This window comes from Bombus fervidus, chromosome 11 (assembly GCF_041682495.2).
Source record: "Bombus fervidus isolate BK054 chromosome 11, iyBomFerv1, whole genome shotgun sequence".
In the NCBI taxonomy this organism is placed as follows: domain Eukaryota; kingdom Metazoa; phylum Arthropoda; class Insecta; order Hymenoptera; family Apidae; genus Bombus; species Bombus fervidus.
The window spans coordinates 8,697,163-8,723,693 of NC_091527.1; the positions used below are offsets into that span (position 1 = coordinate 8,697,163).

General features: G+C 44.4%; 2 protein-coding genes across 9 annotated transcripts in view; one reads left to right on the plus strand and one right to left on the minus strand.

The window, feature by feature from the left end:
* LOC139992325 (kin of IRRE-like protein 1) overlaps positions 1-26,531 on the plus strand; it is a 254,151-nt gene that overhangs the window by 56,073 nt on the left and 171,547 nt on the right. The window contains exon 1 of one of the 3 annotated variants that reach the window (XM_072013066.1): positions 4,405-4,542. The exons of 1 other annotated variant lie outside the window; for it this stretch is intronic. The gene's annotated coding sequence lies outside the window, so the exon portion shown is untranslated. Of the gene's footprint in view, positions 1-4,404; positions 4,543-16,199; positions 18,460-26,531 lie in introns of those variants that run through there. One more of the 3 variants, XM_072013065.1, reaches the window with a different exon arrangement.
* Positions 290-26,306, minus strand: LOC139992334 (glucose dehydrogenase [FAD, quinone]). 6 transcript variants are annotated; one of them, XM_072013091.1, is made up of 10 exons: positions 26,282-26,306; positions 10,216-10,424; positions 4,218-4,346; positions 3,933-4,129; positions 3,342-3,701; positions 2,328-2,475; positions 1,927-2,244; positions 1,448-1,818; positions 1,269-1,363; positions 290-1,179 (listed from the first exon to the last, which is right to left on the minus strand). In XM_072013091.1, exons 2-10 carry the CDS (start codon positions 10,421-10,423, stop codon positions 1,098-1,100), a joined length of 1,908 nt encoding a protein of 635 aa, XP_071869192.1. In that variant the 5' UTR covers position 10,424; positions 26,282-26,306; the 3' UTR covers positions 290-1,097. The 6 variants fall into 6 exon arrangements, with proteins under 6 accessions (XP_071869192.1, XP_071869189.1, XP_071869191.1 ...); XM_072013088.1 differs by lacking the exon at positions 26,282-26,306 and adding an exon at positions 11,654-11,947; XM_072013090.1 differs by lacking the exon at positions 26,282-26,306 and adding an exon at positions 11,574-11,946.

Below are 26,531 nucleotides of genomic sequence, written 5' to 3' on the forward strand. Positions count from 1 at the left end.
ATATTTAGCCATAAATAATAAGCATAAACAAACGAACGCGGTATATGTATCTGTATAATCGTATGTGCGATGGATAGTAATAGCCTAATTCTAAATGGACCGAACAGCTTGGAAAATTATTCCGACTGTTCTTCGACTACAACCTCAATCAGTATTATTATACGTTAAAGGAAATTCGAAGATGGATTCGAAGATCGCACGTTAGATGGCAAATAAATTTAGCAAATACTAGGTTAGGGAAATTAAAGGATAAATTAAAGGATACTATCGTAAATAAAAAAGCAAAGAGTGCAGAAAGAAAACAAATCAAAATTATTATTGAGCCAACTAATCGTTTGTACAATTAACTTGATATGAATTCGGTAACAGCGATTTACATCTCTTTGGTATGTTTCTATTTCGACGTTGGTACAATGAAATAAACGAATGTGCGACTGGCAACACTCGTAAACGCGAGGAATCTTTTGCTTTAAGGCCATTTCAGTTTAGTATGGTTAATAGGAAAGCATACGCGTGAAAGGTATTATAATTGTACTCGACGTATGTACTCACGTACGTACGTACGTACGTACGTATAATACTTAATCGCAAAAGATGATAGTAAGGCTGTTTTTCGATTTACCATCGTATCGATCCAGATAACGCAGGTTATTTGGATAAATACATTTTCCCTGAACGTCGATTCGATAAAATCTCGAAAATCCGAAACTGATGCTTATCTACGAATAGAACGCGTGGAAGAAGTGAGAATTCACGTTAAACGAATTCGGATAGGTGCTTAACATCGTAACGCGAAAATGGAAAGAACAAGTACAGGAACAAGTAGTCGTAGGAAAGAACGGAGAATGTAAAAGTAATAACAAGATCCGCGATAGTTGAATTAGCTAGTGCCAGTGTTCGTCGATTCTCCGTTCCACAGCTTCGATCGACTGGATCGCAGCGACTCGAGGAGAAAGGCCGGCACTCCGCGTCCTTTAGCGTCGTCTCTTTGGTGACGTTGCGCCGGCACCTCGACGACACGGCACAGCGTTGTACTGTAATTCCTTTTGCAGAAAGAAACCCGCTAAATCATGGACTAGATCGATCGAGGATCTTGACTACCAGATAGGCTGGTCCCAGTCGATGTATTTGATCCCCCAAAGCAACAGATCCAACGAGTTGTCGATCGTGGAACGGGAACTAGGAAACATGGCAAATTGCTAGTGACTATGCGCTAGACTTTCCGAGGTGCTGAGTACTTCCATACGGAAGATGGACGATGCCCGTACCATTGTGCCGGTTTAACACCCCAGTCCATCTTGATGAACGCCGCTGCCCTTTCGCCGATCATGATCGCCGGAGCGCCCGTGTTGCTAGACGTTACCTTTCGAATCGAAACACATTGTTCAGACTCCACGCAATATTCGTCACGAGAGAAACAAAAGAGAAGAAACAAAAATATAAATACTTGAGGCATGATGGACGTGTCGGCGACTCGCAACCCTTTGATACCATGTACTCTCAATAGCGGATCTACAACGGCCATCGGGTCTGAGGCTGGACCCATTTTACAGGAGCCTGCCTGATGATTCTCCGGTCCTGTGTCCTGGAGCATGGCACATCTCCAGTAATCGTTGCTTAGGAACGGGTACTGCGAGCAAGCAGATAGAGGTTGGTTACTGAGCGTCATATTATATTTCGCCATAGCGGTAGTGTTGCCGAACGACAAGGCTATCTGAATTCCCTCCAGGAGGATATCCACGTCCAATGGATCGCTGAAATAATTTCCATGGATTATGGGTTTCGCGAGAGGATCGTTGGTAGCCAACCGAAGAGTTCCTGAAAGAGAAACAGATTCGTTTATGCGGAGTGCACAGTCTTGTACAACGTACGTAGATTTACAATCCAGCGTAAAACACAGGGAATTGCAAGACGCGATAAAAATACCTTTGCTGCGGGGTTGAGTATTCGTCGGTGATATGCTTATGCTACGACGTCCATCGTCCATGAGGGCTCCTACCTCCCCTGTGGTGGCACACGATGCTTGATACCCACCGAAAAAGAACTGAAGATCAGGATGATCGGAGGTGGTGTAGCTCGAAGGTAGAATACCCGTTAATTGCGATAAACCTGTCGATGCCATGGGCCCTTTTTGGAAAGAGACGTATTCCAAGGCTGCCGCCCAATTCAGGTCGAATTCGTTTGGTTGATTTATGGTCCAAGACAGTGTGTACGACACGTGATTGTGTAGATTCTCACCGACTCCTAAAAACATCGTATTTTGCTCGAAAAGTATCGACAACGTAACAGACGTTCGTAAATTACAAGAACGATGTACGGCCGTTTACCTGGAAGATCTTTAACGACGCTCACGTTCACGGCGTTCAAATGTTCCTTTGGTCCAATTCCAGAGAGCAATAAGAGTTGAGGGGAGTTGACAGCCCCGCCAGAGACGATTATCTCACGCGAGGCTCTTGCCATGCGAAGTTCCCCATTCTGAAAATACGTACATAAAGGTAATCTGTATTTAATGAGTCGCTGCCATTCAGTCGAGAACAACGATTACGCGTTTGAAGTTATAAAAGTGAAAAAAGAATTATGGAAACCAACGTGGGTCCATAAGTGACGTAAGTCAAGGAACCAAACGAATCGAGATTTTCGTCTGTTTTGTGCTGTATCGATTTATGTTTTCTATATTATGGAAGAAATTTTGTCGAAGACAAAAGAACCGCGTAAGAGTCTCGCGTTGATCTTGACAGTGGTGTAAGTGCGTGATTTTGAAAACTTGTGAGATAAAGATAATTAAACATGTTTGCACGAAGCAGAATTTCATGTTTTAAACCTTTCATCGAAAAGGGGAAAGCCAAAATTATATTGCGATCCGCAGTTATCTGAATTATACGCAAGTGAAAGGCCAGTGACAAAAGAAAAATATAAAGCCATAATGGATCTACTACCCGATATGCTAGCGATTCATCGTGGATATTTTAAAGTCCTTAAAATGTCCAAAACGGACAATTTTGTTATCGAAGCAAATATTCATTATTTTCAATACCGTGAATCATATTTTTGAATAAGCTTCTTATAAAATTGTAAAATGATATAAAAGTGAAGAAATTGAAAGATTATAATACAATACAAATATTGTGTTACGTAATGAACAAATATCTTTTTAATTAGTTCGAACGTAAAAATGTAAATGAATACTAATATATTACTTACACCATTTTCATAATCATCAGCGATATGTATTATCGAAAAGGAAACAAATGAACATCTTTCACCTGATAACTCGATACGCGTTATCGTCTCATAATTAATGACATGCATGGAAGGGATATATGTGTGTGTTATACACTAACTTTGTAATATTGAACACCGACTGCCTTCTTGTTTTCGATAATGATCTTCGTAGCAGTGGCATTCAGGACGATCTGAAGGTTTCGTCTGGAACGAATTGGTTGGAGGAAAGCGGTCGAGCTGCTCTGTCGAACTCCGTTCTTGCTCATCGTTTGAGCGATCGTGAACCCGATGATCTGATCACCGTTAATGTCCTCCGTGATCGGGTATCCTCTCTCGGCCGCGGCTGCGAGGATGTCTTGAGAAATGTCGGGCCTCCAAGGAAACCTCTCGATGTTGAGCAATCCGTCGGTTGCATGGTATTTCCGTCCAACTCGATTGATCTCCGTGTTATTCTCCGAGCACATGAAATACGGCAAAACCTATCGTAGAGTGAAAGAAAAGTGTGTCGTGCTAAGTTTCCTGCGGGTTATTAGCGTGAATCAGACTGACGGATTATTGGTAAATAGCTCTTGTTAACTACACGCGATACAATTTTCGCAACTATTTCTAGAAGTAAATCGGCGTCCGTGCGTGCACACGCCATCTGTTTAACTGAAATTTTATTTAACAGCGACCTTTTCGATGGGTCGTTTTTTCTTTTTTAGACTTACCTCCTGCCAAGACCATCCCTCGTTGCCCATCGCTGCCCAGTTGTCGTAGTCCATGGCGTGACCTCGCGAATACATCATACCGTTGTGAACTGACGTGCCGCCGAGGTTCTTGCCTCGTGGCCAGCTACAAGATCCTCCCATCGAAAGACAGGCGTTCGCTTCGTTCACGGTTCGATACTGCCAATCGATCACGGTGCCTGTTCGAACAAGACCAAACTAATTTTCTCCAACTCCTTCATCCGATTGATTCTCGTATAAACGGTGCAAAACGTGACAGCAAACTACCTAGAAACATAGCGACCATGCTGGGGATATCGGTACCAGGTGGTTCGTCTGGCCCAGCCTCGAGCAGCAAAACTTTCCATTCCGGTATATCACTGAGCCTAGATGCCACAACGGAACCGGCTGTTCCCCCTACGGATCAAAGGCGAAAAAAACCTGTGAAATCATTTATTAGACAGTTACCGAGATCGTCGTCTCGAACGAAACTCGCTTCGCACGGGTGAAAACGTGATTCCCGATCGAGTCTAAGGAACACCGAGTATCCGTCCCGGTACACCAGTCGCAGGGAAAGTGGTTCGATAAGGCCTTGACCATGGTACGCCAACAGGTAAAAGTAATTATACCGTGCGTGTACGTTTATGCTTCACGTACGGTGGTTCGGTAAGCGAAACGTGTTTCAATGCGTTGCTTACACGTGACGCGTGATTCTACATACGTAAGCGCGTGCACGTCGATGTAACGGCAAAGTAAAAGAGCGAGCTAGAAGTACAGACAAAAAACCTGGATCAGTACTTTCATCTTAAAAAGGGAACGGCTAGTTTGCACGAACTGCGCGTAGTGCTTATTTTTATAATAGGTAGCTTTCGCGTATCGGTTCTCAGCGAAAAGAAGGCACGTTCGCCTCAACCAGAAAGCGTATTCGTATTTCTCTGTGATCACAAATCATTAATATAACTATTACGTCCAGATTATCCGAGATATCCTCTGAAATAGCAATATCGGTACATATACGGGTGGTGCGCGAGAACATCGTTATTCATATGCAAAGAAAGTGTGTAAAATAATATTCGATATGAATATTTTTTTACAGAAGCGATAATGCTCGAGGGAACTCGACCATTTGTATCGCATTCGTTATCTTAATTCTCGAAAAATATCGTCGCAACTGAATAGGTAAATGCAAAAGGTGAAAGAAATTAAAGCGACCGTTCGCACTATGCGATATATTATTAGAAAGCAAATGACGTACATACCTTGACGAAAATGGAGAAGCGAGAGAACTAGCGTAAATATATAGCTATTTACGGCAAATAACACGTAAATATTCTAGTTTTATCTTTGGCTACATCGAAACATGTGTATCGCAGCTTCGCTAGTCCCGTGTTGCGAGCGAGATATTTATGAGACGTAATTATGAGCCCACGCTTCGGAAGATTAATACGTCAAGCTTTGGTTGTTGCGGAATTATATCAAGCTCATCGTTGCTGTTCGAAGTAATTAACAGACTAACAACATGTTCATGGAGTTTAATATTAATTAACGATAGTACCCGCCCCAGGCTTTTCACAGGTTCGATTTTTCACGTCGTGTCGTTTCGTGTAGATTTAATTATCGAAACAGAAGTTCGTACAATGGATAGCGTACGCTTTGAAGATCCTCTGAAACGCGTAATCGCTTGACGTTTTGAGTCGATTGTTCCTTTCGTTTATGTAAATTGTCAATTCTTAGTTTGGAATTAACACGCGAAAGAAGATATTGACGGGAATGATTAACCAATTTCGTTCAATTAGTAATTTACGTCGAAACAATTTCCATATAATTTTCTTTTTCGTGAAATGCCGGTGTAATCACGATGTTGCATGCGCCCAGAGGTATTACGACTAACGAATACCGAAGGAACGCAACCGCCACGCGCAATCCGATGAGCCAGGTTAACCGCGATAATTAGTTCCCTGTTTAATCAGCGCATCGTTGATTCCATCGATGAAATCGCAGAAGAGATAGCCGGTTATAGCTGCAGTATTCGATGCTTCTTCGAGAACATTCTTCGATTGATTCGATCGTTCGCGCTCAATAGCGCAGAAAATAAGCCGTTTCGATACTTGTTCGTTAATGTTCTTGCCCCGCTTAATCGAGAAAAGGTAGACGCGCGTGTGTCTAGAAGATTCTTCGACGGTGAGAAGCTGTACAATGGAAACGAAACGCGAAGGAACAGCCGGCAGACGAAGAGACAGAAACTTTGCGCGACTGGGTCGGCTGATTTTACAAACTGGCGACTAAACCGGCTATCGATCTCGCGGCTTCGTCATCGTTCGGGAAAGAAGTAAATGTTGGGAAAAAGAAGTTTCCTGTTCTTACGAGACGAGGTTGTTTTTCTCGCGTTCAGAGCCGAAGCTCTGTGTCATTTTCCGCAAACTCCAGTGCTATAACGGCACGAGATCAGCAGGTGAAAACGGTTCTGCTTGGGCAAAAACGGCCGACTCGGTTGCATAACCGGCACGGCGATCTATTACGAGCCGAGCCGCCGAAAGGAGTAGCTCGATCGAAAGCAGCGCCCCGCACTCGGTTATTCTTCGGTTTCCACGATTTCCCATGATTTTCTGGCAGCGTTATGTCTTCACGGCATCGGATGAACCGTACCGATCTAAGTTATGTCCGCGTACAAACGTATTCCCATACACGTACAGCATACTCCCAGTTCCTTTCCGCCGACTCGCTACCACAATACGCGAATCTTCCTACATGACCTAACGTTGGCCACGATGCAGCGTTATTTACGTTTCAACGGTAACTTGGAGTCTATCCGCGTATAAAGAGAGCCGGGCTGCTTATTCCGCTCGTCGATTTGTATCTTTATAGCCCCTGCTCATTTCTTCCCGATGCGACGGTATGGCTTATCGTTCTGTGATATCCCGCCACCGTGCAGACGCTTTATCCGTTCGGTCAAGACGTTTCTATCTACCTTATGTAAAGCCACGTCGTTGAATAAAAAGTCGCGCAACGTTCAAAGACGTTATTCCACGGATATTTGCGTGCAGCGACCATCGAGAAGCAAGTTCGATCGGCTTTTGAACGAAGCTGTACGACGAACAGGAATTTCACACTAATCTGCACGTAGCCGCGCATCGATGGCCAGAGGCAAAAAGGAACGTGAAAAATTGCGTATAATCGAGGAAAAGTGTCACCGAGAAAATAACGTTTTCATCGCGCGATACGCTGAATATTCGGCGAGATTATGCAAATGCGGGCTCGGCCGACTATAAAATATTTTGCGGTACGCGACCTAGCGAAATGCATATTTTATCATCGTTGCCGCGACCCGCGTGTATATCCCCAGACGAGTGTTCGTGATTCGTCCATTTCGTCATCGGCGATCGAGCGTTGCCGCAACATCTTTCTAGCTTTAATCGCTACATCTTCGGAAGCGATCGATCTTCTACATATCCGATTTATCTAACGGAAATATCGCGATTTACGTAGCTCGTTGCAATGACAGCGCGAGTCGGTAAAACCTTTGGTCGAACCTCGTCTTCGAGCTCTCGATCACCTGTCTTCCTCGAGACGGTCCATCTTCCAAATTATAAATACGCATAATTGCAGCCGCAAACGAACTGGATCGGTTGGTTCGTCATTGCCAATGGCACAGATCGCGGTAAAGTCAAACCGCGTGTATCGCCGAGCACGAACGATGGACGCGAGAGACGGCGTGATGCGTTCAAGAGATAGCGTACGAAATCAAATTATTAACACGCTAATCGCGCTAGTTCATCGAACGAATAACAGTTCGTATTAATGTCGCATCTAAACGATCGACGATCTCGAGCCATCGAATCGAATTTTCGGCGCTGCTTCGTTCGCGATAATCGACGAATTACGATCGAACCAGCACCGCTGCAGCGCTCGAATTCGCGATAATTTTGTTTGACCTCCACGCGTATGCCCGTTTGCCGAGATTGAAAATGTTTCTCGATCCGGTGTACCGACGCGATGTAGTTCGATCGTTTCTCCAGTCCTGCGCGTTCTGAAATATGCATAGGAAGAACGATGTATTCGTTTAATGCAGCCTCTAAACGCATTTGCTTTAAATATAATTATGTCGGTTTTCACGCTCGTTTTGCTATTACGAGCGAAGCCAACTTTCGATGCTATCGATAAACTATCGCAACATCAGTTTTTCGTTTTCGCGAATTATGCATTGGGACAAGAATTTTACAACCCTCTTCCCCTCGTCCAGCCGTTCCACACGAGCCGTGAGTAGAATTGAACAATTAGGAAACAAACAATACAAATAAGTAATCAATCGTTGTTTACACTTTAACATCGTTTTGCTTGATCACGTGGCTACGTAGATGAGCAGTTAGCGTTAAAAAAAGACCATGCTATCGGATAAGATAATGACGGTAATTATGCTCGACGATATCCAATAATCGTAAATACGTGTCAAGGTTCGATTTTCCGAGTAGGAAGGAGAGATTTTCCTTCTTTAACCGATTCCGTCAGATCGACTGCGAGTGGAGAAAAGAGAAGACTTAAATTTCGATTCGTCTCGCGATCCACATTGCGCGTGTTTAAACGATTGTGCCAAGAAATGTAATCGGCGAAGAAGAATCAAAGAGAATTATTTCAGAGCGTCAAACCAACAGAACGATGCAATGGTAACCGCGAACTAGCGCCACGGATTTACGCGAGCGTTTTGCCAACCGCCTCGTGAAATATCCAATTACAGCTTCTTTTTTCCTCTCACCGCAAAGCTCAAGCTGCTCCTCTATCTTCCTTAGCCTGTTAAACGTACCAAGACAAGTTACACAGTCATTTGTTTCCCTCGTAATGAGTTAACTTGTCGCCAAAGTTTACTAATTACAGCTGTTTAGAAAACGTTAAAATACCGTTTATTTCTTCCTACCGCTTCGCTCACTTTTATTACTCTTCGCGATACTTTCCTACTTTGATTTTTACATTTCCTGGATTTTATACAGATATATATATACCTTTGGTTGTATCTTCCTTTCAACGGTATAATACCTCGCTGTAAAAAAGATTAATCAAACTTTGTTATTTTCTACCAAGCTTCTGTTTACTCCGACCGGTTTTACAACGTACGACGTAAGATATTCTTTAAACCCATAATACCCAACTTTGCCTTGTCGGGAAAATTGTTTCGTTCGCTTATAAATATACCTAAAACCATATCGTTACGTTTCTTTCGAATTAAATTGAATCGTCCGTAAATAGACTATTGACCTAATTTCGATTGATCCCATAAGAAACGGTTCCGATACGAATCAATTTGAAACAAATATAATACATCTCGCGTAACAGGATTCAAAGGCATTTGCATTCGATGGGAAAAGCTTTCTTCGTTAACCGTTCTCTTTTTGTCTGTCAGAAACAAAAAACGTTAAAATTCATTTAACTTGGATCGAATTTCTTCTGGTCGCAGCGATACATATTGCTGACTATTTATTTAGTTTGATATATGTTCGTACATCGGCCGAATTGTCTCGAACGTTAATTAAAGACGTAAAAACAAACTAATAAAGATTAGCGAATGATTGTTGAAATAACGTACACGTGTACAAATATACGAATTAATGATAAGCATTCTTTATTCGAGATTACACATAACGCAGAAACAACACGTACTGACTACGTTTGTGCAGACAGGCCAGGCGAACGGATAACTTTCCAATCGTAATCTCAATCAGGACACATTGGGCAGATTCAAATGGGACGAGTTGCGATTAAATAGTATACGTTTGCTCGAGTTGTCCTACGATTCGCAAAGCGAATAATCAATCGCGTGCATAGGAAAGGATAAAGGGATTGTCGCGAATTTCGTTGCAACGAATATCGTTTTAGAACGTTGAACGTCGAGCGAAACGCTGGATGCACTGGTGGCACGACGAATTTCCACGGCCCTGTGATAGTCGGTGAACGCTTTATGAAAATTTCATTTCTTCTATGGAGAATATCGAGTAACGAGTTTAATTAAACGCGTTTGGACACGGCCGATTAATTCGTGTTTGCTAGAATAAAAGTTTCCCCTTCGTTAATCTGTTACGATATTAGGCTATTTGCATCTGAACGATGAGAAAGTGACCGTTAGTAAATAATCGAGTACAAGCACAATCGCGATGTAAATCATTCAGTGAAAGCTACTTGCTTTCGTTACAATATTTTGAGTGGAATGTATGAAAATTTTAGTGCCGGCTCGACTGAAATTATCGAGCATACTGTAGAACGACGTGCAGTAGATCGTCGAATTATCGAGTATACTCACCGCCGATGACGATAAAATCGTAGTAGTATTCGGCTGGATCGATAGGTCTGACTCGTTCGCAGAGGTGAGAAATTTCATCTTTGGCGCGGACGAACGTGTCCAGAAGGGTCATGAATGTCAGAAACTGAGATCCTGGACAGGTCTGCGCGAGGCTTGGTCCGAGATATGGTACCGGACAGGACGCCGAGACTGACACGTTGTACGACATTCTACGAAGAACGAAACAGGGGTTATTGTACGCGTAGTTGTAGTAAAAGGAACGATCGATAACCGACGAACGATTTAATCGAATCGATCGGGATCGGAAGCCCTACCGCGTTACGCGACGATTCTCCAAGGGAAAAGCGAAACGGAATCGAGCGAGCTGACCAACTAGCGAATGGATGGTAGTAGAGCAGAGTGCTGCGGCGAAAGATTCGTTAATGACTCGTGAATGTTCGCGTCGAGAGATCGATTTGCTCACGGTGGCTGATCGCTGGTAGGCGTTTCGCGTGCGCTCAGGTATTCGTGTCTCGACGAGACTCCGCTTTTTGCAGATCCGAGTCAGGGACGCACCGCTGAAATCAACTCGATCGCGTGTTTCAAACTTGCGTCGACTTTCGCGCGGAAAAACACGGGGCAATAGTCCCGTATACGTTTGATACCGTTTACATAATCGCGCGGGAAAATTAAGTATATTAAAAAATTGGATGGAAATAAATATTTGCATTAATTAGCGAGACGAAATTAATACAGATATAACAAACCGAGCTGCGTTAATTAATTTAGCTCTAATTAACGCGGCTGAATTTCCAACGCGTACCAATGGAATTAATAGCTGAAGAAATAAAGCAGAAAAAATATGCGTGAAAACGATTGTTATTAAAATGTACTTTCCCAACACTGTGTAAGATACAAAGATTATTCTAACATGTAGTTGTTTCGCGAAAGCTATTGGGCGACAGTAACCGCGATTTAGTAATATTTCATTGTTTATCGTTCCCGCGAAAACGTGCACCACGGGAATCGAACGAGAACAGTTGCGCGAGAATCTTTTATCGCGCTGCTCTTCGTCGGTCCTGAACAACGACAACGGACAGCGATTGTCGTTGCGCCAATTATCCAACGATCGTTTCCAATTTTACTTCTTTCCGTAAGCCTCGTAACTTCCCGTATTATCGATCACGCTTGTCGTTATACCTTAAATCGTAAGTGAGGAATTGATCGAGGTATGCACCGTGTGATTGGCTGGATCGCTACACACAATTTCGGTTTGATAAGTATAACCGCACGAGATACGCGTGACACGATGGAAGGTCGTACGTGCCCCTCGGTCTCGTAGCTGCATGCGAGCAAAATGTAACTGTAATACCTCTCACCGTAGAACGTCTCTTTATAATTCATCTCCCACCCCGTCGTAGCTGTTTTCCCCGGCACGGCAAAGGCGCACGCGGATCACCTCCTACGTAGGAAAATCTCCATGATTTTTTTCGATGGGTTGGTTTTCTGATTCAACGTTTAACGAAGGTCAAGATCATCGTTCTTTGTCGCCGCTGCCGCGTACTTCCCACGACACGTGATGTACCAAGTTGCACGAGAGGATTCTTATCGACGCACGGAGGATGATTATCGCGCGTGTCAATCTTCCTCGTTCGTTTGGTTCGTCCCGTAACCGCAATCGTTTAATCATGTTCGGCTAATTGTGTCACCTTTGACCTTTTACGCTGGAAAATAATGGTTTAATCGGTACTTCTAGACGTGGTGCGTAGTCGAGCAGCGTATGGTAACCTTCGTACCGCACGAGTTTTTAGAATTATCTGCACGTTGACTATCTATCTAATTGCTCACTGTCATTTTAAAGATTAGTTGGAATAGTTTCGCAAAACAAAATGGTCGATTGGCTGGTCTACCGAAACTTGTTGATGGAAACTCTATTCTAAACAGCGTTTGTTTCGTTTGAGCCACGGTTTTTATTTTTGCGCGGTCTGTTTTCGCGAGAAGCATGGCTCTACAAAGCGAGGTGCGCACGGGTCTCGCCGTTGTCGTAACGCGGTCGGTTAACCCGTTGAAACGATTCGATGTCCGCAATGAAATTATTAACGGGTCGAACATTGTCCACGCAAACGGCAACCTGTGCTCGTTCACCATGTTAATAAACCGTGAATCGTTGGTTATTTCGCAGCAAGCGCGGCTAGAATATAATAATGTGACAACGCACACGTACGAACCGATAATAGCGTTCCACTTAGCCACCGGATTCATCGGTCGCAGGTACACGACACCGAATACGCATTTTCGTGTGCCTATACTCCACGCTTTACTGACTCTTCTCCTGAAAACTCTCTCTCTCTATCCGTTACCCACGGCGTAACACCGATCGAGATCATTGTCAGCCGATTTATTCGAGACTAGAGCGTCACGATCGTCGATCAACGTTCCAAATCGAAGATGCTTATATCGCCACGACAAGGCACCTGATCCGCGTTTTTCCATTAAAATTTCTTTCTGTAATTTTCATTTCTTCCTACGTTCGCGAAACGAATCGATCGATTTAGCGACGTGTCGCGTGTATCGTTGGAAATTTTCTCGGTGAAGTCTCGGATCGGCGGTCGCTAATTACGCGGTTAGCCGAATCCGTAGTCTGCACGCACGAACGCTCGAACGACACCATTCACCGGCGGCAATCTGCAAACGGATTTGCACGCTGACGAAGCGAAGAATCCTCGGACCCGTCGTGGATCCGTGAATCCGCATTGTTCGGACGCACGTTGCGTACAGTTGGTTGAGCAAAAATCATATTTCGCGGGAAACTCGCTGCATCGTCGGACAATGGCGCTTCCGGCTTTTTTCCGGTTGTCGCGACTACCGCGAACCAACCGACGTGACACAACCAACGTCTCCGATAAATTTTGTCTTATGGATTTTTCGGTGAATCGAAATGCGGCCAATGACGTCGAGCAGAAACGTAACCGAAATGTAATTCGTGTCGGTATTTGTTCTTGTAAATTGAAATAGCGCGCAACAAGATCGCATTGTCGAGGAAAAGAGGAACCGAGTTTATTATTAACGTCGTAACTATCTTCGCGATGAAATTGCAATTTTCCAGTTATTCGTTACGCGCTTCCATAGTCGTTGAAACGTTTTTCTTCGCTTCGTTCGCACCTACTGCTTCATACATCTCATCTTTTCACCGCGAACGCGAGCTACGTTTCTTTCCACGGTCATCTCTTAAGTGGTTCGCTTGGACTCGATTTCTTGCTGCGGATCATCGGGACGAAAACGTCGCGTCGTGTCTCGTGGCGGTAACGTTGTACCGTAAAACAACTAAGCTTTTGCGGCAGCAGAAGCAGAAAAATCGTTGCCAAGTTGCCAACTATTAATACGTTCATTAATCTTTCGTTCCGAGGGGACACAACGAATGTGCCGGTTTCCTAGCAACTGGTATCTCTCTTTCATTTCTGCGGTACACGAGGATCTTTACGAGTATTTTACTCGCTGACGATTCTCGATGACCGTTTCTCCGTGCTGGCTGTTCGATGACGAACGTATTTACGCAACGTATTTCCGTCTTGTCAAACAGGAATACGCTCCCCATTGTGTTCTTTCTCCGGATTGCTTGTTCGACAAACAGCGGGAATCCGTTCACAGGAATCGATATCGCATGGTTTTGCCTTTCCATCCCAACGATAATCATCGTTCCTGTCGAATATCCTCGATGACGCATCGATGCGTCTTGTTTCGACGAACCAATGTTTCACGATCTAACGATTAACTAATTAATCGCGACGGTAAGTGCTGTAAATTTTGCGGACGACCAAACGTAACGCGGCGCAACCAGTTACCAGAATTACGACCGTTTCTTCGCCTTTTAGCACACTCCAACGCATCTATCTACCTTTATTCGATCACATTTATCGATCCGTCTCCCTGATTATTGCCTGGTCGGGCTCGTTAATAGAAAATTACAAGGCGACGCAACTACGCGTTAAACCCTTTCGATATCAGCTTCGAAGATCAAACACGATACGCGATCGCTGATTACACTGTCTCCTCGGTATCGTCGCCGTTAACGAGATACATCGGTAAACATTTTCGTTTTCCGAAATAAAGGATATTTCGAACCGATAGTCAGCAGATCGATCGTCGATGATCTGGCGTATCTCTGATAGCGCGCGTATACCATTGTTCGCGAGTATAATTGAAACTGGTCGTTTAGCGCACCTTCGCTTCGTCGTTGAATATGCAAATGACTCTGTAAGATCCGACGCAGCGTGATGCGACAACGCGTGTTTCTTTCGTACGTTTCGCTTTGTCCGCGGACGACGAACGTTCGAGCGACTGGTTTTGCACGCGGTACATTTCCCAGAGAACCAGCGAACGAACGAAACTGCGAAGACTTTTGAAAATCAAATTTACAGATGCTCGGCAAGACTCGGGGAAAATGAGAGTTAATAGACAGACGAATCCGAAAACAGCTTGATTTGAGAGTATTCGAAGGGAAATTTGATGAATCTGTTGGCTGCTTTTGATTTTTGAAGCGCGATCGTGTCGCTTTGCGCGACGGTTCGTAGAACCGTTTCGCCTGCCAACGACAACGACAGCAACGAAGTAGCAGAGAACGGCTGCTAGTTATATCCATGAACAGGTGTAGGTGGTATGAAGCTCGAATATACGCGTCTCATCCGTATTTTACACTACGCTCGTCCGCTTTAGTGGAGCACGTTACGAGCATTAAGGTGAGACGGTTGACGCAGCGCGGCTACTACAAATAGCCCTCGATTTTTTCCTACCGAATATAACGTGGCGCGTGCGATGCACCGGTAATGTTCGCTAACTTTTATACGTGTGCTCGGTTTTAGTGTCGACCCCATCGCAGAAAATGGCGATGACATCATATAAAAACTCGCAGAACCGCGAATCTACGAGTTCGACGTCGCGATCGCATCTCGTTCGCGGATAATCCGTCATCTACGAGGTAAATTACGCTTTCAGCTATTCCCTTTTACACGGGAATTACGTAAATCGAATACTCGATGTCTGTCTCTACTAATATTATTTCATTACCTAATGGTACGTTAAATAAATTGCACGATCGATAATTATTGTCTTCGCTACGTGAATATACGGAATTTCAGAATTACGATGGCGTCACTTCGTGACGATGAGTATTTTCTGTTTTTTTTTTCTCTCTCTCTCTCTCTCTCGTTTTAGTAATCACGTAAGCGGGCGAGAAGTAGATGATACGTTCGAATCGTAGTCAGCCCCTCGGTCTCGACGACATTTTTCTTCAAAATGATACGCGGTACACGAGAAGCTTTCCTAACGGACGTAAAGGGATTCGTTGTCGTTAAGCAAAGACAATAGACTTTTCTCTCGCTCATGATTGAGTAAACTAAGGAACTGTAATTTTCACATTCTCGGATATATTAACCGCGCTCCGTTTATCTTTCCGCCGACTTGGTTGGGCCACGATAATGGATGGAGAAAGAAGCTTTACGGAATTACGAGAATCCATTTTCGGTGGACGGAGAAGGAGAAGCTACGACAGAAGGAAGAGAAAATTTGCGGCGAATACACACAGAGGCAGATACTAAACGTCGACGAACCCGACCTTTCGCGATCCGAGGATCGGTCAAAACTAAAGGGTCGAAAAGTTTCGCATGCGCCGTTAACGCTTTCATTGCCGCGAGCTTGTGGTATTTGTTTTGTACAACTTTTGTTGCTTCGGGGTAGCTGTGACGCTCAACTGGAAGCGAGAGAACGGACGAGCAGAGAGGATTTCATAAGGGCAACGCACCGACGATGTGTCGCCTCTTTCGCAGTTTTTAATTTCGCCGCATCGATGGCGTGAAATTTATCCCGCGAGGATGATCGTAACCTCGGTAACAACGAAACTCCTCCCAAAACGTGTTTTAACAACTTTGAAATTTCATTTCGTACTGCGAACGAGATATTGGTTTGCGTGTTCGAAGAAGACACGATGCGTTTGCGAGGACATTGAGCGACGATAGAATCGATAGCGAATTGATACTGCACGCGCAACAGCTTGGATATATGACGAATACGATTCGAAGAAGGGTCAATTTACACGATGAATAGAGACTGACGTACACACAGGCCAAAGATTGCGGTAGCTAGAACGTGAAGTAGCGAAGTTGGAAGTTCGATCTTACGATTGGCAAACTGCAACATTCGTCGAGCCTGTCGTTCCATGTTCCATCCTTCTTTACCCGCGTTCTAGCGAGTTTGAGAGCTTTGCCTGAGCCGAGCTTAAATAAGCAAACTGTCGCGTAGGAAAGCTGGAGTGGCGTTTCACCGCTTTCTCTTGTCTATGCTGTAAAACTTTTTGCCAGCTGAATTCTCTATCAGCCTAAACCTAACCCTGTGGAATCGCGAGCAACGCTGCATTCGCTTCCTGCTGCTGCGGTTCCCGGAACGTTTCGCTTATTTCGCTTATTTTCCACTGAAATAAAGCTCGCCAACTTGCTTCGCCGCGTCTGTTGATCTTCCGACTCTACGATTCCTGAAATATCATCCACCCTCCTACGCGTATCTACCGTCTACCGTAAACATTTAATAATTTTCTTCGAGCAAGTTTGAGACGTCGCCACGAGCGTGCGATTCGACCGAACCACCGTCAGCGTCGTTTGCTAAAATAAACTCGAGGAAGATCGCGAGCTACCGGAACGTTTCCCTTCGGATCAGCAGAAATGATTATCGTAGTTAAGTTGATAACGCCGGTGGTACCTTCGGTGGCGTGGTTAGCGAACGGTTAAACGACACGAGTATAGCCGAGAGAGAGGAAACGGAGATTAATGATCGATTATCGGTGATCGGAAAAATGGTGAGAGATTCGCGGAAAAATCTTAATTCAATAACTTCATGAGGCCCGAGGGGTCGTGGTAGAGCTCTTGGGCGACATCGTTCGGCCATTGTGGTAGATGTGCTTCCGCGGAACCGGAAACTCGACCCCTGCGGTAAGATTTGTACGGTACTTTAGCCTGGTCTTCGGCTCTAAGTGTACTTCCTTGTATACCGTGGGGCTAAGCTGACGGCATCAAGTCGTTCTGTACGCTCGTGCAAATACTCTGCCAGCTATTCGACCAACGAGCCTTGGTCGAATTATTTTACTAGGTGATATGATTTCAAATATTTAACGATAATAGCTGTTACAGCGATAAGAATACGCCGTATCTAGTGAATTTGGTTAGAGTCCGTTACGAGGACAATAGTCGTCGTTAAACACTATCGATGTTTCGGTTTTAACGACTTGTCGAATAACGATACGTTGTTCTTTATAATCTTTCAAACTGAATAACGAATTATTTTCTATCTAGGTAACAACGAAAGCGAAGTAAAGGAAAATCGATAAGAGAATATTTGTCAAACTGGACAATCGTTATACAACCAAACTGCTACGTACATCAGTCATCTACAACGTGACGTTTTGCCTCGATGTTTGAACATCTTGCAAACACATTTATATGTGTGTATATATATACATAAACATTTATTATTAATTGCAACCTCATGTTCTATGTAACGTTAAACAAGAGACAGAATCAAATATGTATAGAACCATCGGTGCTGCGCCTGAAATTCGAAATTAGTTGTTTCACCAACACAAAACATCGCGCATACCGAGAAGTTTGAAATCTGCTAATTGAATAAAAATGGCAATAACGCGAAAGGTTTGATCTATCGACGATCGGAGAGAATTCCAAAGCAAAAGTTTATCACGGCTCGAGTCGGAATTTCGCTAAAGTTTAGTTACGCGTATTGAAATCGAATCGATTTATTTAACCCGCATTGCTGGTTCGGTCAGTGTTATCGCATCGATTCTGCGGAGGAATCGCGTTAAAGCAACGGCCGCGATACTTAAGCTCTTGCCGCTCGCTAAGCCCCTTTTGTTAGGGATTACGGACTCGTTAAACGGCCCGGCCGGCCTCTACGTTCTGTGCAAAGTATCGCGCCGTTCGAAATACCTCGAATTATTCAACGTTGGTCAGTGGCCGGTCAGTGGTAACAAACAAAGCTGTATAATTAGTAGTACATCCGCGCGTACGCGCGTCCCTCCACGCTATACTTCTCCGACAGTGAAACTGCTGACAAGGGATGCGTATAAACGATAACGGAATATTCAAAGGATACTCGGTCCTTATCGCACTTACATAGAGTGAGTTCAATGCTTGAAGCGACGAGCCCAGCGTACGTCTGTGAGTCCACGGTACGATAGAGACATTTACACTCGGTCGTTCGACGATGGTACGTATTTCGCGAGTTACACAGCGGTCGTAATGAGCTCGCAACGCTGACACACATAGATATCGCGTTTGTTAGAAGTAGGTGCGAACGAAAAGATCTCCTGGAGAATGTTTTTCTGTGAACGCGTTTCGCACGATGCTCGATTGAGAAACGCACGGACGATAAGCGAGGAGAGAAAATTTACCAAGTTCGATCTGGTTTGAAACAAACGGAAGAGGAAAGATTCTGAAAGCGGACGAGACAAAACGCGGAATCGCGCAAAACCGTTTCAACGAGAGAAGAAGAAACGTCGGGTGTCCTCTTTAACGTAGGTTAACGAACATAAGACGCGGCTTTCCTTATCTCGGGTCCAGATCTGAAAAGTAGGAAAGTGCAGTTGGAGGATAAAAGTTATGGCTCTGTGGAGACTTTTTCGTGGATTTCCGGGATCAACGAGGCGCCATCCGCAGAACGTTCACTGGCTCCGATCTCTTTAAGCTCCGACGAGAATCGGCTCGCAAGAAGTCCTCTAACTACCATTCTTCCCAGCTAAGCCAAATCAGATAGCGCGTTTTCGATGGAAACATCGTTGTCGGTTAACGATCGTGGCACGATCGAAAAATTGCACGATGTTCGCCCGAATTTTGCATTGTTCGTCATTTTTAAAGGGATAAATCGATTATCGTGTCGCGAAGGCGTTATTGCAAAATGTCGCGGTTCGTCGGACGCTTTCAATTTACATAGGCCAACGACAATCGTTCGCCGAATAAATGGGAAAACAGTAGGCCGTTGTTCGACCATCATTTCCGTTTGAGCTGAACGCGGAACGCGACCAAACCCAAAGGTACGAGAACGGGGTTCGATCGAACGGTACCGGCGCGGCCCGTAATTAACGTTCGAGTGGCTGTTGCCACGTTTCCACGGAGTTTCCACGGAGTTTCGTCTCGATTTTTGATCCGTGCGTGGTAAAACGTAGCCCGTAGTCGATTCGCAAGCCGCTTCGCAAAATACTAGCAGCAAAGATTACGCTGCTTGTGAGCGATCGAGACGATCGATACGAAGAGAAATAATCGCTCGATCTTCGACACACTCGATTTCTCCTCCGTTTCCGAAACGGAAAGATCGGACGACGCTTTCAGATTTCGACTCGCCTCTTAATTTGGTAGATCCGAAACGAACGAGGGGTCCGCGTTTAATCGATGCGACTTCCACTTAGAAGATCCGCCAAGCTTCAAGAACGACGAGTGTCCTTGGCGGAGAGTATTTCTAAGTAGCCTAACCTTTCCTACTCTTTCCATGAAGCAAGAATGGTCCCCTGTACGGTGTCGTTACGAAGAGAAGTTGGACTTGCAACGGGTCAAAATACGCCGTTTCTACGGCGTTCGTAGCACGCGGCGCAGCACGAAACACGAAAGTGTTGATGACTGAAAAGCGCGGTATGCACTTTGTGCTTACTTGGTTACGTCTGCTTTTAGCCTTCATGTTTGCCTTTAAAGCTGTCGAAAATTTACGGCACCTTGGTCTACGCGCGCGCCCTTTAACAAGGATTTGCGTTTATTACGAAATTTCTCGGCTCTGCGGTTATACACGCTCGTACGAGAGCGGAAGCGAGAAAAAATTTGAAAATGAACCAATTAGAGCGTAAAACACGGAAAAGCTCGGCGACGCACGATCGAGCTCTCGGCGAAGCGACGAAAATACCGGAACAGGAAGTACATAGGGCTGGAACCGTATACGTTTCTTCTATCTATTACTCGCGTTACATCGAAAAGTACGAATGCTGTCAGAAATGAGTAAACAAATAATTAGACGGACGTGTGTGTAGGTCGTGATACGTGTACGAAAGCGGCTGTTTGAAAGAGCCACTCTGCAAGGAGAGAATTCGACGAGAAATTGATAGAACTTGCAGGGTTTTTTATACGACAAACGAAATAAAGCTAAAGTTTTCCAGCACGTCTTCGCAAAGTAGACCTGCCGAAGCTTTTCTCCGAAGAAAATCTCGCGAGAAAGAATGATGCTGGTCGGAAAGAGGGGAAAGCTAAACCGAATTAGACTACTAGAGCAGAACGGACTAGGGCATCGAAAAAATGACGAACACCACTCGCTTTGTTCGCTCGTGTTCGCTTTCACGTTTCACGAGTAAGTGACTTTCTTTCCATAACTTTCGTACTCTAACGCAGTTGGTCTATCCCCCTTTCGTCCCTACTATTTTCATAGTCAGTTTGCCTCTCGCAGAATCAGACTTGTCCGAAAATCTCTGCTTAATTACGAATACTACGGCATTCGAATACATAAAGAGTAATTAGAGTGTTCCTGTCTTCTTTTAGAATTCTGCAGTTTATTCGCCACCTCGCGATCGCTCTTGCTTTCCCGTTTCCAGCTTTTTCCGTACGCTCTTTCATTCGCTCCTCCGCTTCGTTGCCATTTTCCCAAGACCAGCTCCATTTAAATAAATTCCGTTTGCGTCCGAACTCGTTACCGAGTTCGACTATGGACAAGTTACAAATTAGCAGGTACCGTTGATTCTTGCTTCTGTAAAAAATTCAACTTGCAGCCGGAGATTTCAATGAAATTGAAAAAGATCGTGGAGCGAGGAGGCACCGGTTGAAGATGGCAAAAGGGAAATACCGCTAACAATGCAATCTATTTCTATGAAAGTGAATCGCAAAGATCGCCTCTCTTAATGAGTTCCGCATAAGGATTAAAAACAATAGAGTTATTGTCGCCGTGAGACACGGATCGTCGAAACGCGCCGCAGCTCCCGTTGATCAAACATCGAAGAAACGAAGGAAAATCTGATATTCATCGAGAAGAATAATCGCGCGATGTCGAGTAGCTTTGATATTTGACTTCCCACAGATATTCCCGACACGATGTTTGGAAATATTTGATCGTTCATCCGAAGCAGGAAGTCAAGACGAGATCATTCTTGACATCGCCGCTTTCTGAGGAAATCGGGAAAAATCAGAAAGCGGGAAACGGTATCTCGCTTGTAACCTGGGAAAGCTAATTAATCCGACTCGTCGATACGCTGATTTGAACGAAAAGCAGAATCGACTGTTCCGCATTCCGTTAAACCGGCGTGTTCCGAGTAAGAACCGGCTGAAAAAAAGATGTTGGAAGTGACACGGCGCGCCAACATTCGGTTAAAAGGCACGGGCGGTATCGTCGCATTTGGCTCCTTTACCAGCGTATTTCCTAGTTGGTGTTTTTTGCCTGGACTCTTCCCCTTGGGGAGCTCCCGTTCCGCCATTCCGACAAACAATTTTCCCTTCGACCATACCACCTCTTCGCCGTTTTGCATTGCTTTCTTTTTCCAATACAGCGCGCACGTAGTCTCACTTTCTCGCTCTCTGGCTCGATTCAAAGTCCATGGACAAAACGGTTACTGGAACCGTACTTGTTGAGCCGCTTAATGGGTCTCAGAGCATCGTGAAAGTTGCTCCTGCAATTTTTCACTCTGCTAAGTCTCCGAAACTCCATTCGATTTCAGACTGCTCGACTTGTTCGAAGTTTGTCGCGTCGGAGCTCGCCGTTCTCCTTTCGACCTCCGCTCTCCGCTGCCAACCCTTGCTTTCGCTATGCGTCCCATTTCCCTGCTTTTCTCCTCCCTTACCTCCTGACTTTCTTTTGTCCCTCTACGCTTTACAGCTATGTATATACTCGTTTGGCGCGCATTTCCATCCCATCGCGTCGAGTCGCATCTCCGCGAAGGATACTCGCGACGCTCGAGCATCGAGAGGTGCGCTCTCTAGATGCGGATCTTCGATAAAAGGGAATTCACGCAACGCGCGATAGATCCACGGGGAATGCGTCGAGAAATTGCACTCTCTCGCATTTAATTTCAGCTCGTGTTTCTATACAAGGCCATGACGAAAGCACGTTTATTAAGGTTCCAAGCGCACGCACATTTACAGGCAACGGTATGCGTGAAACCAGGGAACATCTCTTTTATTTGGCGTGGCAATGGTGGGGATCTCTAAATACGAATAACTCGGCAACCAGGAGGGAAAGGAAAGGGTGGCCGACTGTGCGATTATCTCGTGAAATTGCCTTTCTCCATATTTGCATCCATCGCTTTGATCAAGTTGATTCTATCATTGATATTTTATGTAAATATCGGCCGCAGAAGCTGGTACTCGTAGAAAACTACGAAACTCTGGCAAAGTTGCCACGCGATCGCGCGTGGTGCGTTGTCTAGCGAAATTATTCCACCGACCAGATTACGCGAATTTAAAGGAAGATATGTAACGTCGTTGTCGTGGTCACAGCTGTCGGATGCCTCTAGCCATCGTATTATCGTTGTTCTCGGAATAAAGCGACATGTTACTCTCTTAAATTCGTCTCGCTGCATCTTGCCCGTGATTCGATGACTATCGTAGTAAAACTGAAACAACCGCCGCGGAATTCATAGCGCCAATGTCTCTAGACGACGCTTTAACTTAGGACGTCGCTCGCTACACGGCGAATTTCGTTGCGCCTCTCGGTGTCGCGGTTAAACGCGATCCAGCGAATGAACAGGTTGCGTTAGCGAAGAGTAATCCACTCGGAGTCGTATAGTGCAAAAGTGTAGCAACTCAGAGTATAGCTGATGCAACGTCGAGCGCGATGCCCGGAGTCCGAGTTGTTAATTTCGCCGGATAACTTCCGGCAAATATTATCGTCACTGATTCGCCGGTAAAACGCGCGTCTATCAGAGACGCAGCGGTCTGGTACCGAGCGACGTATCGAATTCGCCGCTAATGAAGCTTGCAGCGTCGTATCCCGTGCACGGATGGCTTTTGAATTTGGTCGGACCTCTAATCGAAGAGGAGGGAACCGGCGCGACCGTTTCGTTTACGCGATGGAGATTCGAGGCAGCAGGCAACCGACTCCCACGGTGCGCGCCCTACAAAAACCGACTACCGCGAGTCAGCTCTGATACCGACCAGCGGCGAACATGTTGAAAGCATTAGGAAGTTTCTTGTTACTCTGCTGGCTAGGAATTAGAGGCAATCATTCTCGGCTTAACCGATGCGCGATTCAAACGGTTTTGCCCTGTCCTTTCGCCCACTCTCTCATTTCGCCGAATTAACCGCGCTAATAAGGCCAACATTCTAAAGTCTCGCTTATCGAACCGGGTGCGGAAACCCGAAATCAACGACGAACCATCCACCGGCACGTTCGATTCTTCGTCTTGGCGGCGTGTTTCGACGGTCGTTTGGGTTGATCGAGAATTCGCTGGCAAGCAAAACACGACATCGCTGGAGGACAGAAATGGCGATAAGGAATGACAAATAGAGCCATGGTACGTGTTGATAGTATGTATATAAATATTCAAAGGGAACGAGCGGTGTTTCCAAGGCAGCGGTGTTAATGACTGAAGTCGGTTCGATAAACGGAGCGTCTCGGTCGTCGCGAATTATTTGAACACGCGCGACACAATGGATGTGGGTGTAGGCGGTGAACGGGAACGAGCACTCGCGCACGTGTAACGTAACATTGCGGCAATGATGAGATAACGAGAAAGATGGTGGAACAAACGAGCCGGAAATAAAGACCGGACGTTACAGGTCGTCACTGAGGCAGATTATTCCGAGACGGATCGAGCGACACGGAACGAAAACAGTCTTGGTAACTGTCTCTGGAAATGTGAAAGGCCTCTTCATTTGATCGTAAAGCGCGCGCCAAGATGTGTAGGTAGCGTCGAAAGGAAATTGATTATTTTGTTTCCGAAAGCGATCGTAGATAAATTTAGAATGACCGGAAGCGTTTATATTCTCCCGCGCGAACTGGCGTTTTTTCTTCCGATTAGAGAAAGGTCTACAGAACTTTGGGATATTACGCGAATTTTTTGTCTCTAGGAGATCCATTAATTTTTACGAGCACGTAGCCACGTTGAATTCCTAACGGGATTCCAGGTAAACGAGTCTTTGTCCATTTTCAAATGAAAAGTACCGAATTCATTTTTTAGATTGGTCTTCGACGTCGGTTGGAAATATCGAGTCAAAAAGAGATCGCTGGTCGGTTCGCAATTTTAACAAGCGAAACGAGAAGCAGTTGTAAGGTTACGTAGAGAACACTCGAAAGAGGTTACAAGTTTTCTCCGCTTTGACGGAATTACGGAGACGTATCGAACGTATCTTTCTCCCTTTTCATTTTGATCCTACGTAATTACATTAAGAATTTTACCGGAATTTCTGAATTTCCCTATGCACGGAATCACCTGTGAACCTCCCGTGATCTCTTACTTCGTAAAGAAACACTATTTTATCTTTGCTCTTTGGTCTAGCAATTACTGACAGTTCTTCAACGTTTCTCTCTCTCTCTCTCTCTCTCTATCTTTTCCCCTCTCTTTCTCTCTTCTTCTAAAACAAGCGCATACGGCTACAGCTCTGTTTACGTTTAATTACAATGATTCGTCGATCACTCCGAACGATTCAGATCGACCGCACTGTCTTCTTACGTTTTACCCACCTTTCAAATAACCGATAGTATCAGCTGCGGAATAATATTATGCTCGCAAGAGGCTTTCCGTGTGACTTAATTAAAACCGCGTAAATAACCGGTTCAGCGTATTCCGCGTTATAACGTTAAAGTCTTTAGACGAGTTTCTATTTAGCCGACTTTTTTTCAGTCATCGATATTTGCTATCGCCGCGAAAACGATTCGCCTTCTTCGTCCATTTGCGAACCAATTTTTTAACTCGACGTTCGTATCCCAGTCGCTGGTTTAACGCAAATTGCGCGTTGCAAAATTAGTTTTGAGCCGTGACGAGTAGGAGCGGTGCGTCGACACACGTTCTTGACTAGTTCTTGACCAACTATCTCAGTCAAATTGAAGTTCGTTAATAAATAATGAATATAAAAATGTTATGATACTATGGATGTAAAAATATTAATTTTTACCATCGTTTATATTAATTTTTAAAACGTTCATATAAGTAATTGCGATAAAAAAAACTGGAATATTAAACTGACTAACGTAATTAATTAAAGTAGCGGACCTGACAACGTCGCTATTCGTAACGTTTTGTTTAATGTAAGTTATAAAGCGGAAAGTATTATTAAAAGCAAAATGTAAGGAAGGGCATATAAGTTCGTTTAACAGATGTTATAACGTTAAATAAATTGTACTTTGTAAATTGCATAATAATATCTTTGTTAAAAGTATGGTAGTAAAAATTTATTTCAAATATGTACAATATGTCATTGGAAAATTGAATAAAACTGCGACATTTTATTTCTAGAGTTCATAATTATCAAAGGAAATTCGTCAAACTCGAGGAAATTACTTAACAAGAATAAGTAACTCAAAGTTGGAATTAATACGACTCGAATTTGGTATAAATTTCAAACAATTATGCATTTTCTTTTTTGTATATCGATTTATTTTTTTCACAAGATTAGCATTAAATAAATTAGTGTGTTCGAATGTATCATCGCTCGCTATTAATATGTCTAAACATATCTATCGTGCGATATCGCCATGTCGACTGCTTCGCGTAGCTTGCTAGAAAATTTGCAAGTGAACCTATCTCTTCATTAGCATTCGGAAAAAAACTGTGCAAACAGTTTTACAGATATTAATAAATTTACTTCGTCATAAATTTATTTCGACATAATTTCGTGCCAATTATGGCACAGTTCTTGAATATAGTTTTCCTGTTTCAGGAAGAAGCATAAAATTAAAACCCTCTGTTTTCCAATCCGCTATATGTCATCGTGTTAAAATGCACCGATTTCTATTAACAATTCCTCGCTAACTACGTGATAAATCGAGTCCAGAGCTTACGTTAGGCTTTCCTGCACTCCAAGTTAGTTTCGCTCGAAATTTGAGAATAGTGTTGAATTTTGAGATTTACCTAAGAACTGCTTTAACCTGATCCTGTCGCACCGATCGATTTGACCATCTGGTTACGTAATCGCGAAATTATTGACACGTTGTTGAAAGGCGATTCCTTGCCCCGGAAACGCGTCGGTGCGCTTAGGTCGTGCGGAACCGTTTGCTTTACGAATGAACGAAACCAACGACAAACTGGCGGCGCGATAATTCGCGTTTACTCGATGTCGATGCGTCCAGCGATCGAGTGCGATATTCGCGACGCGGCCATG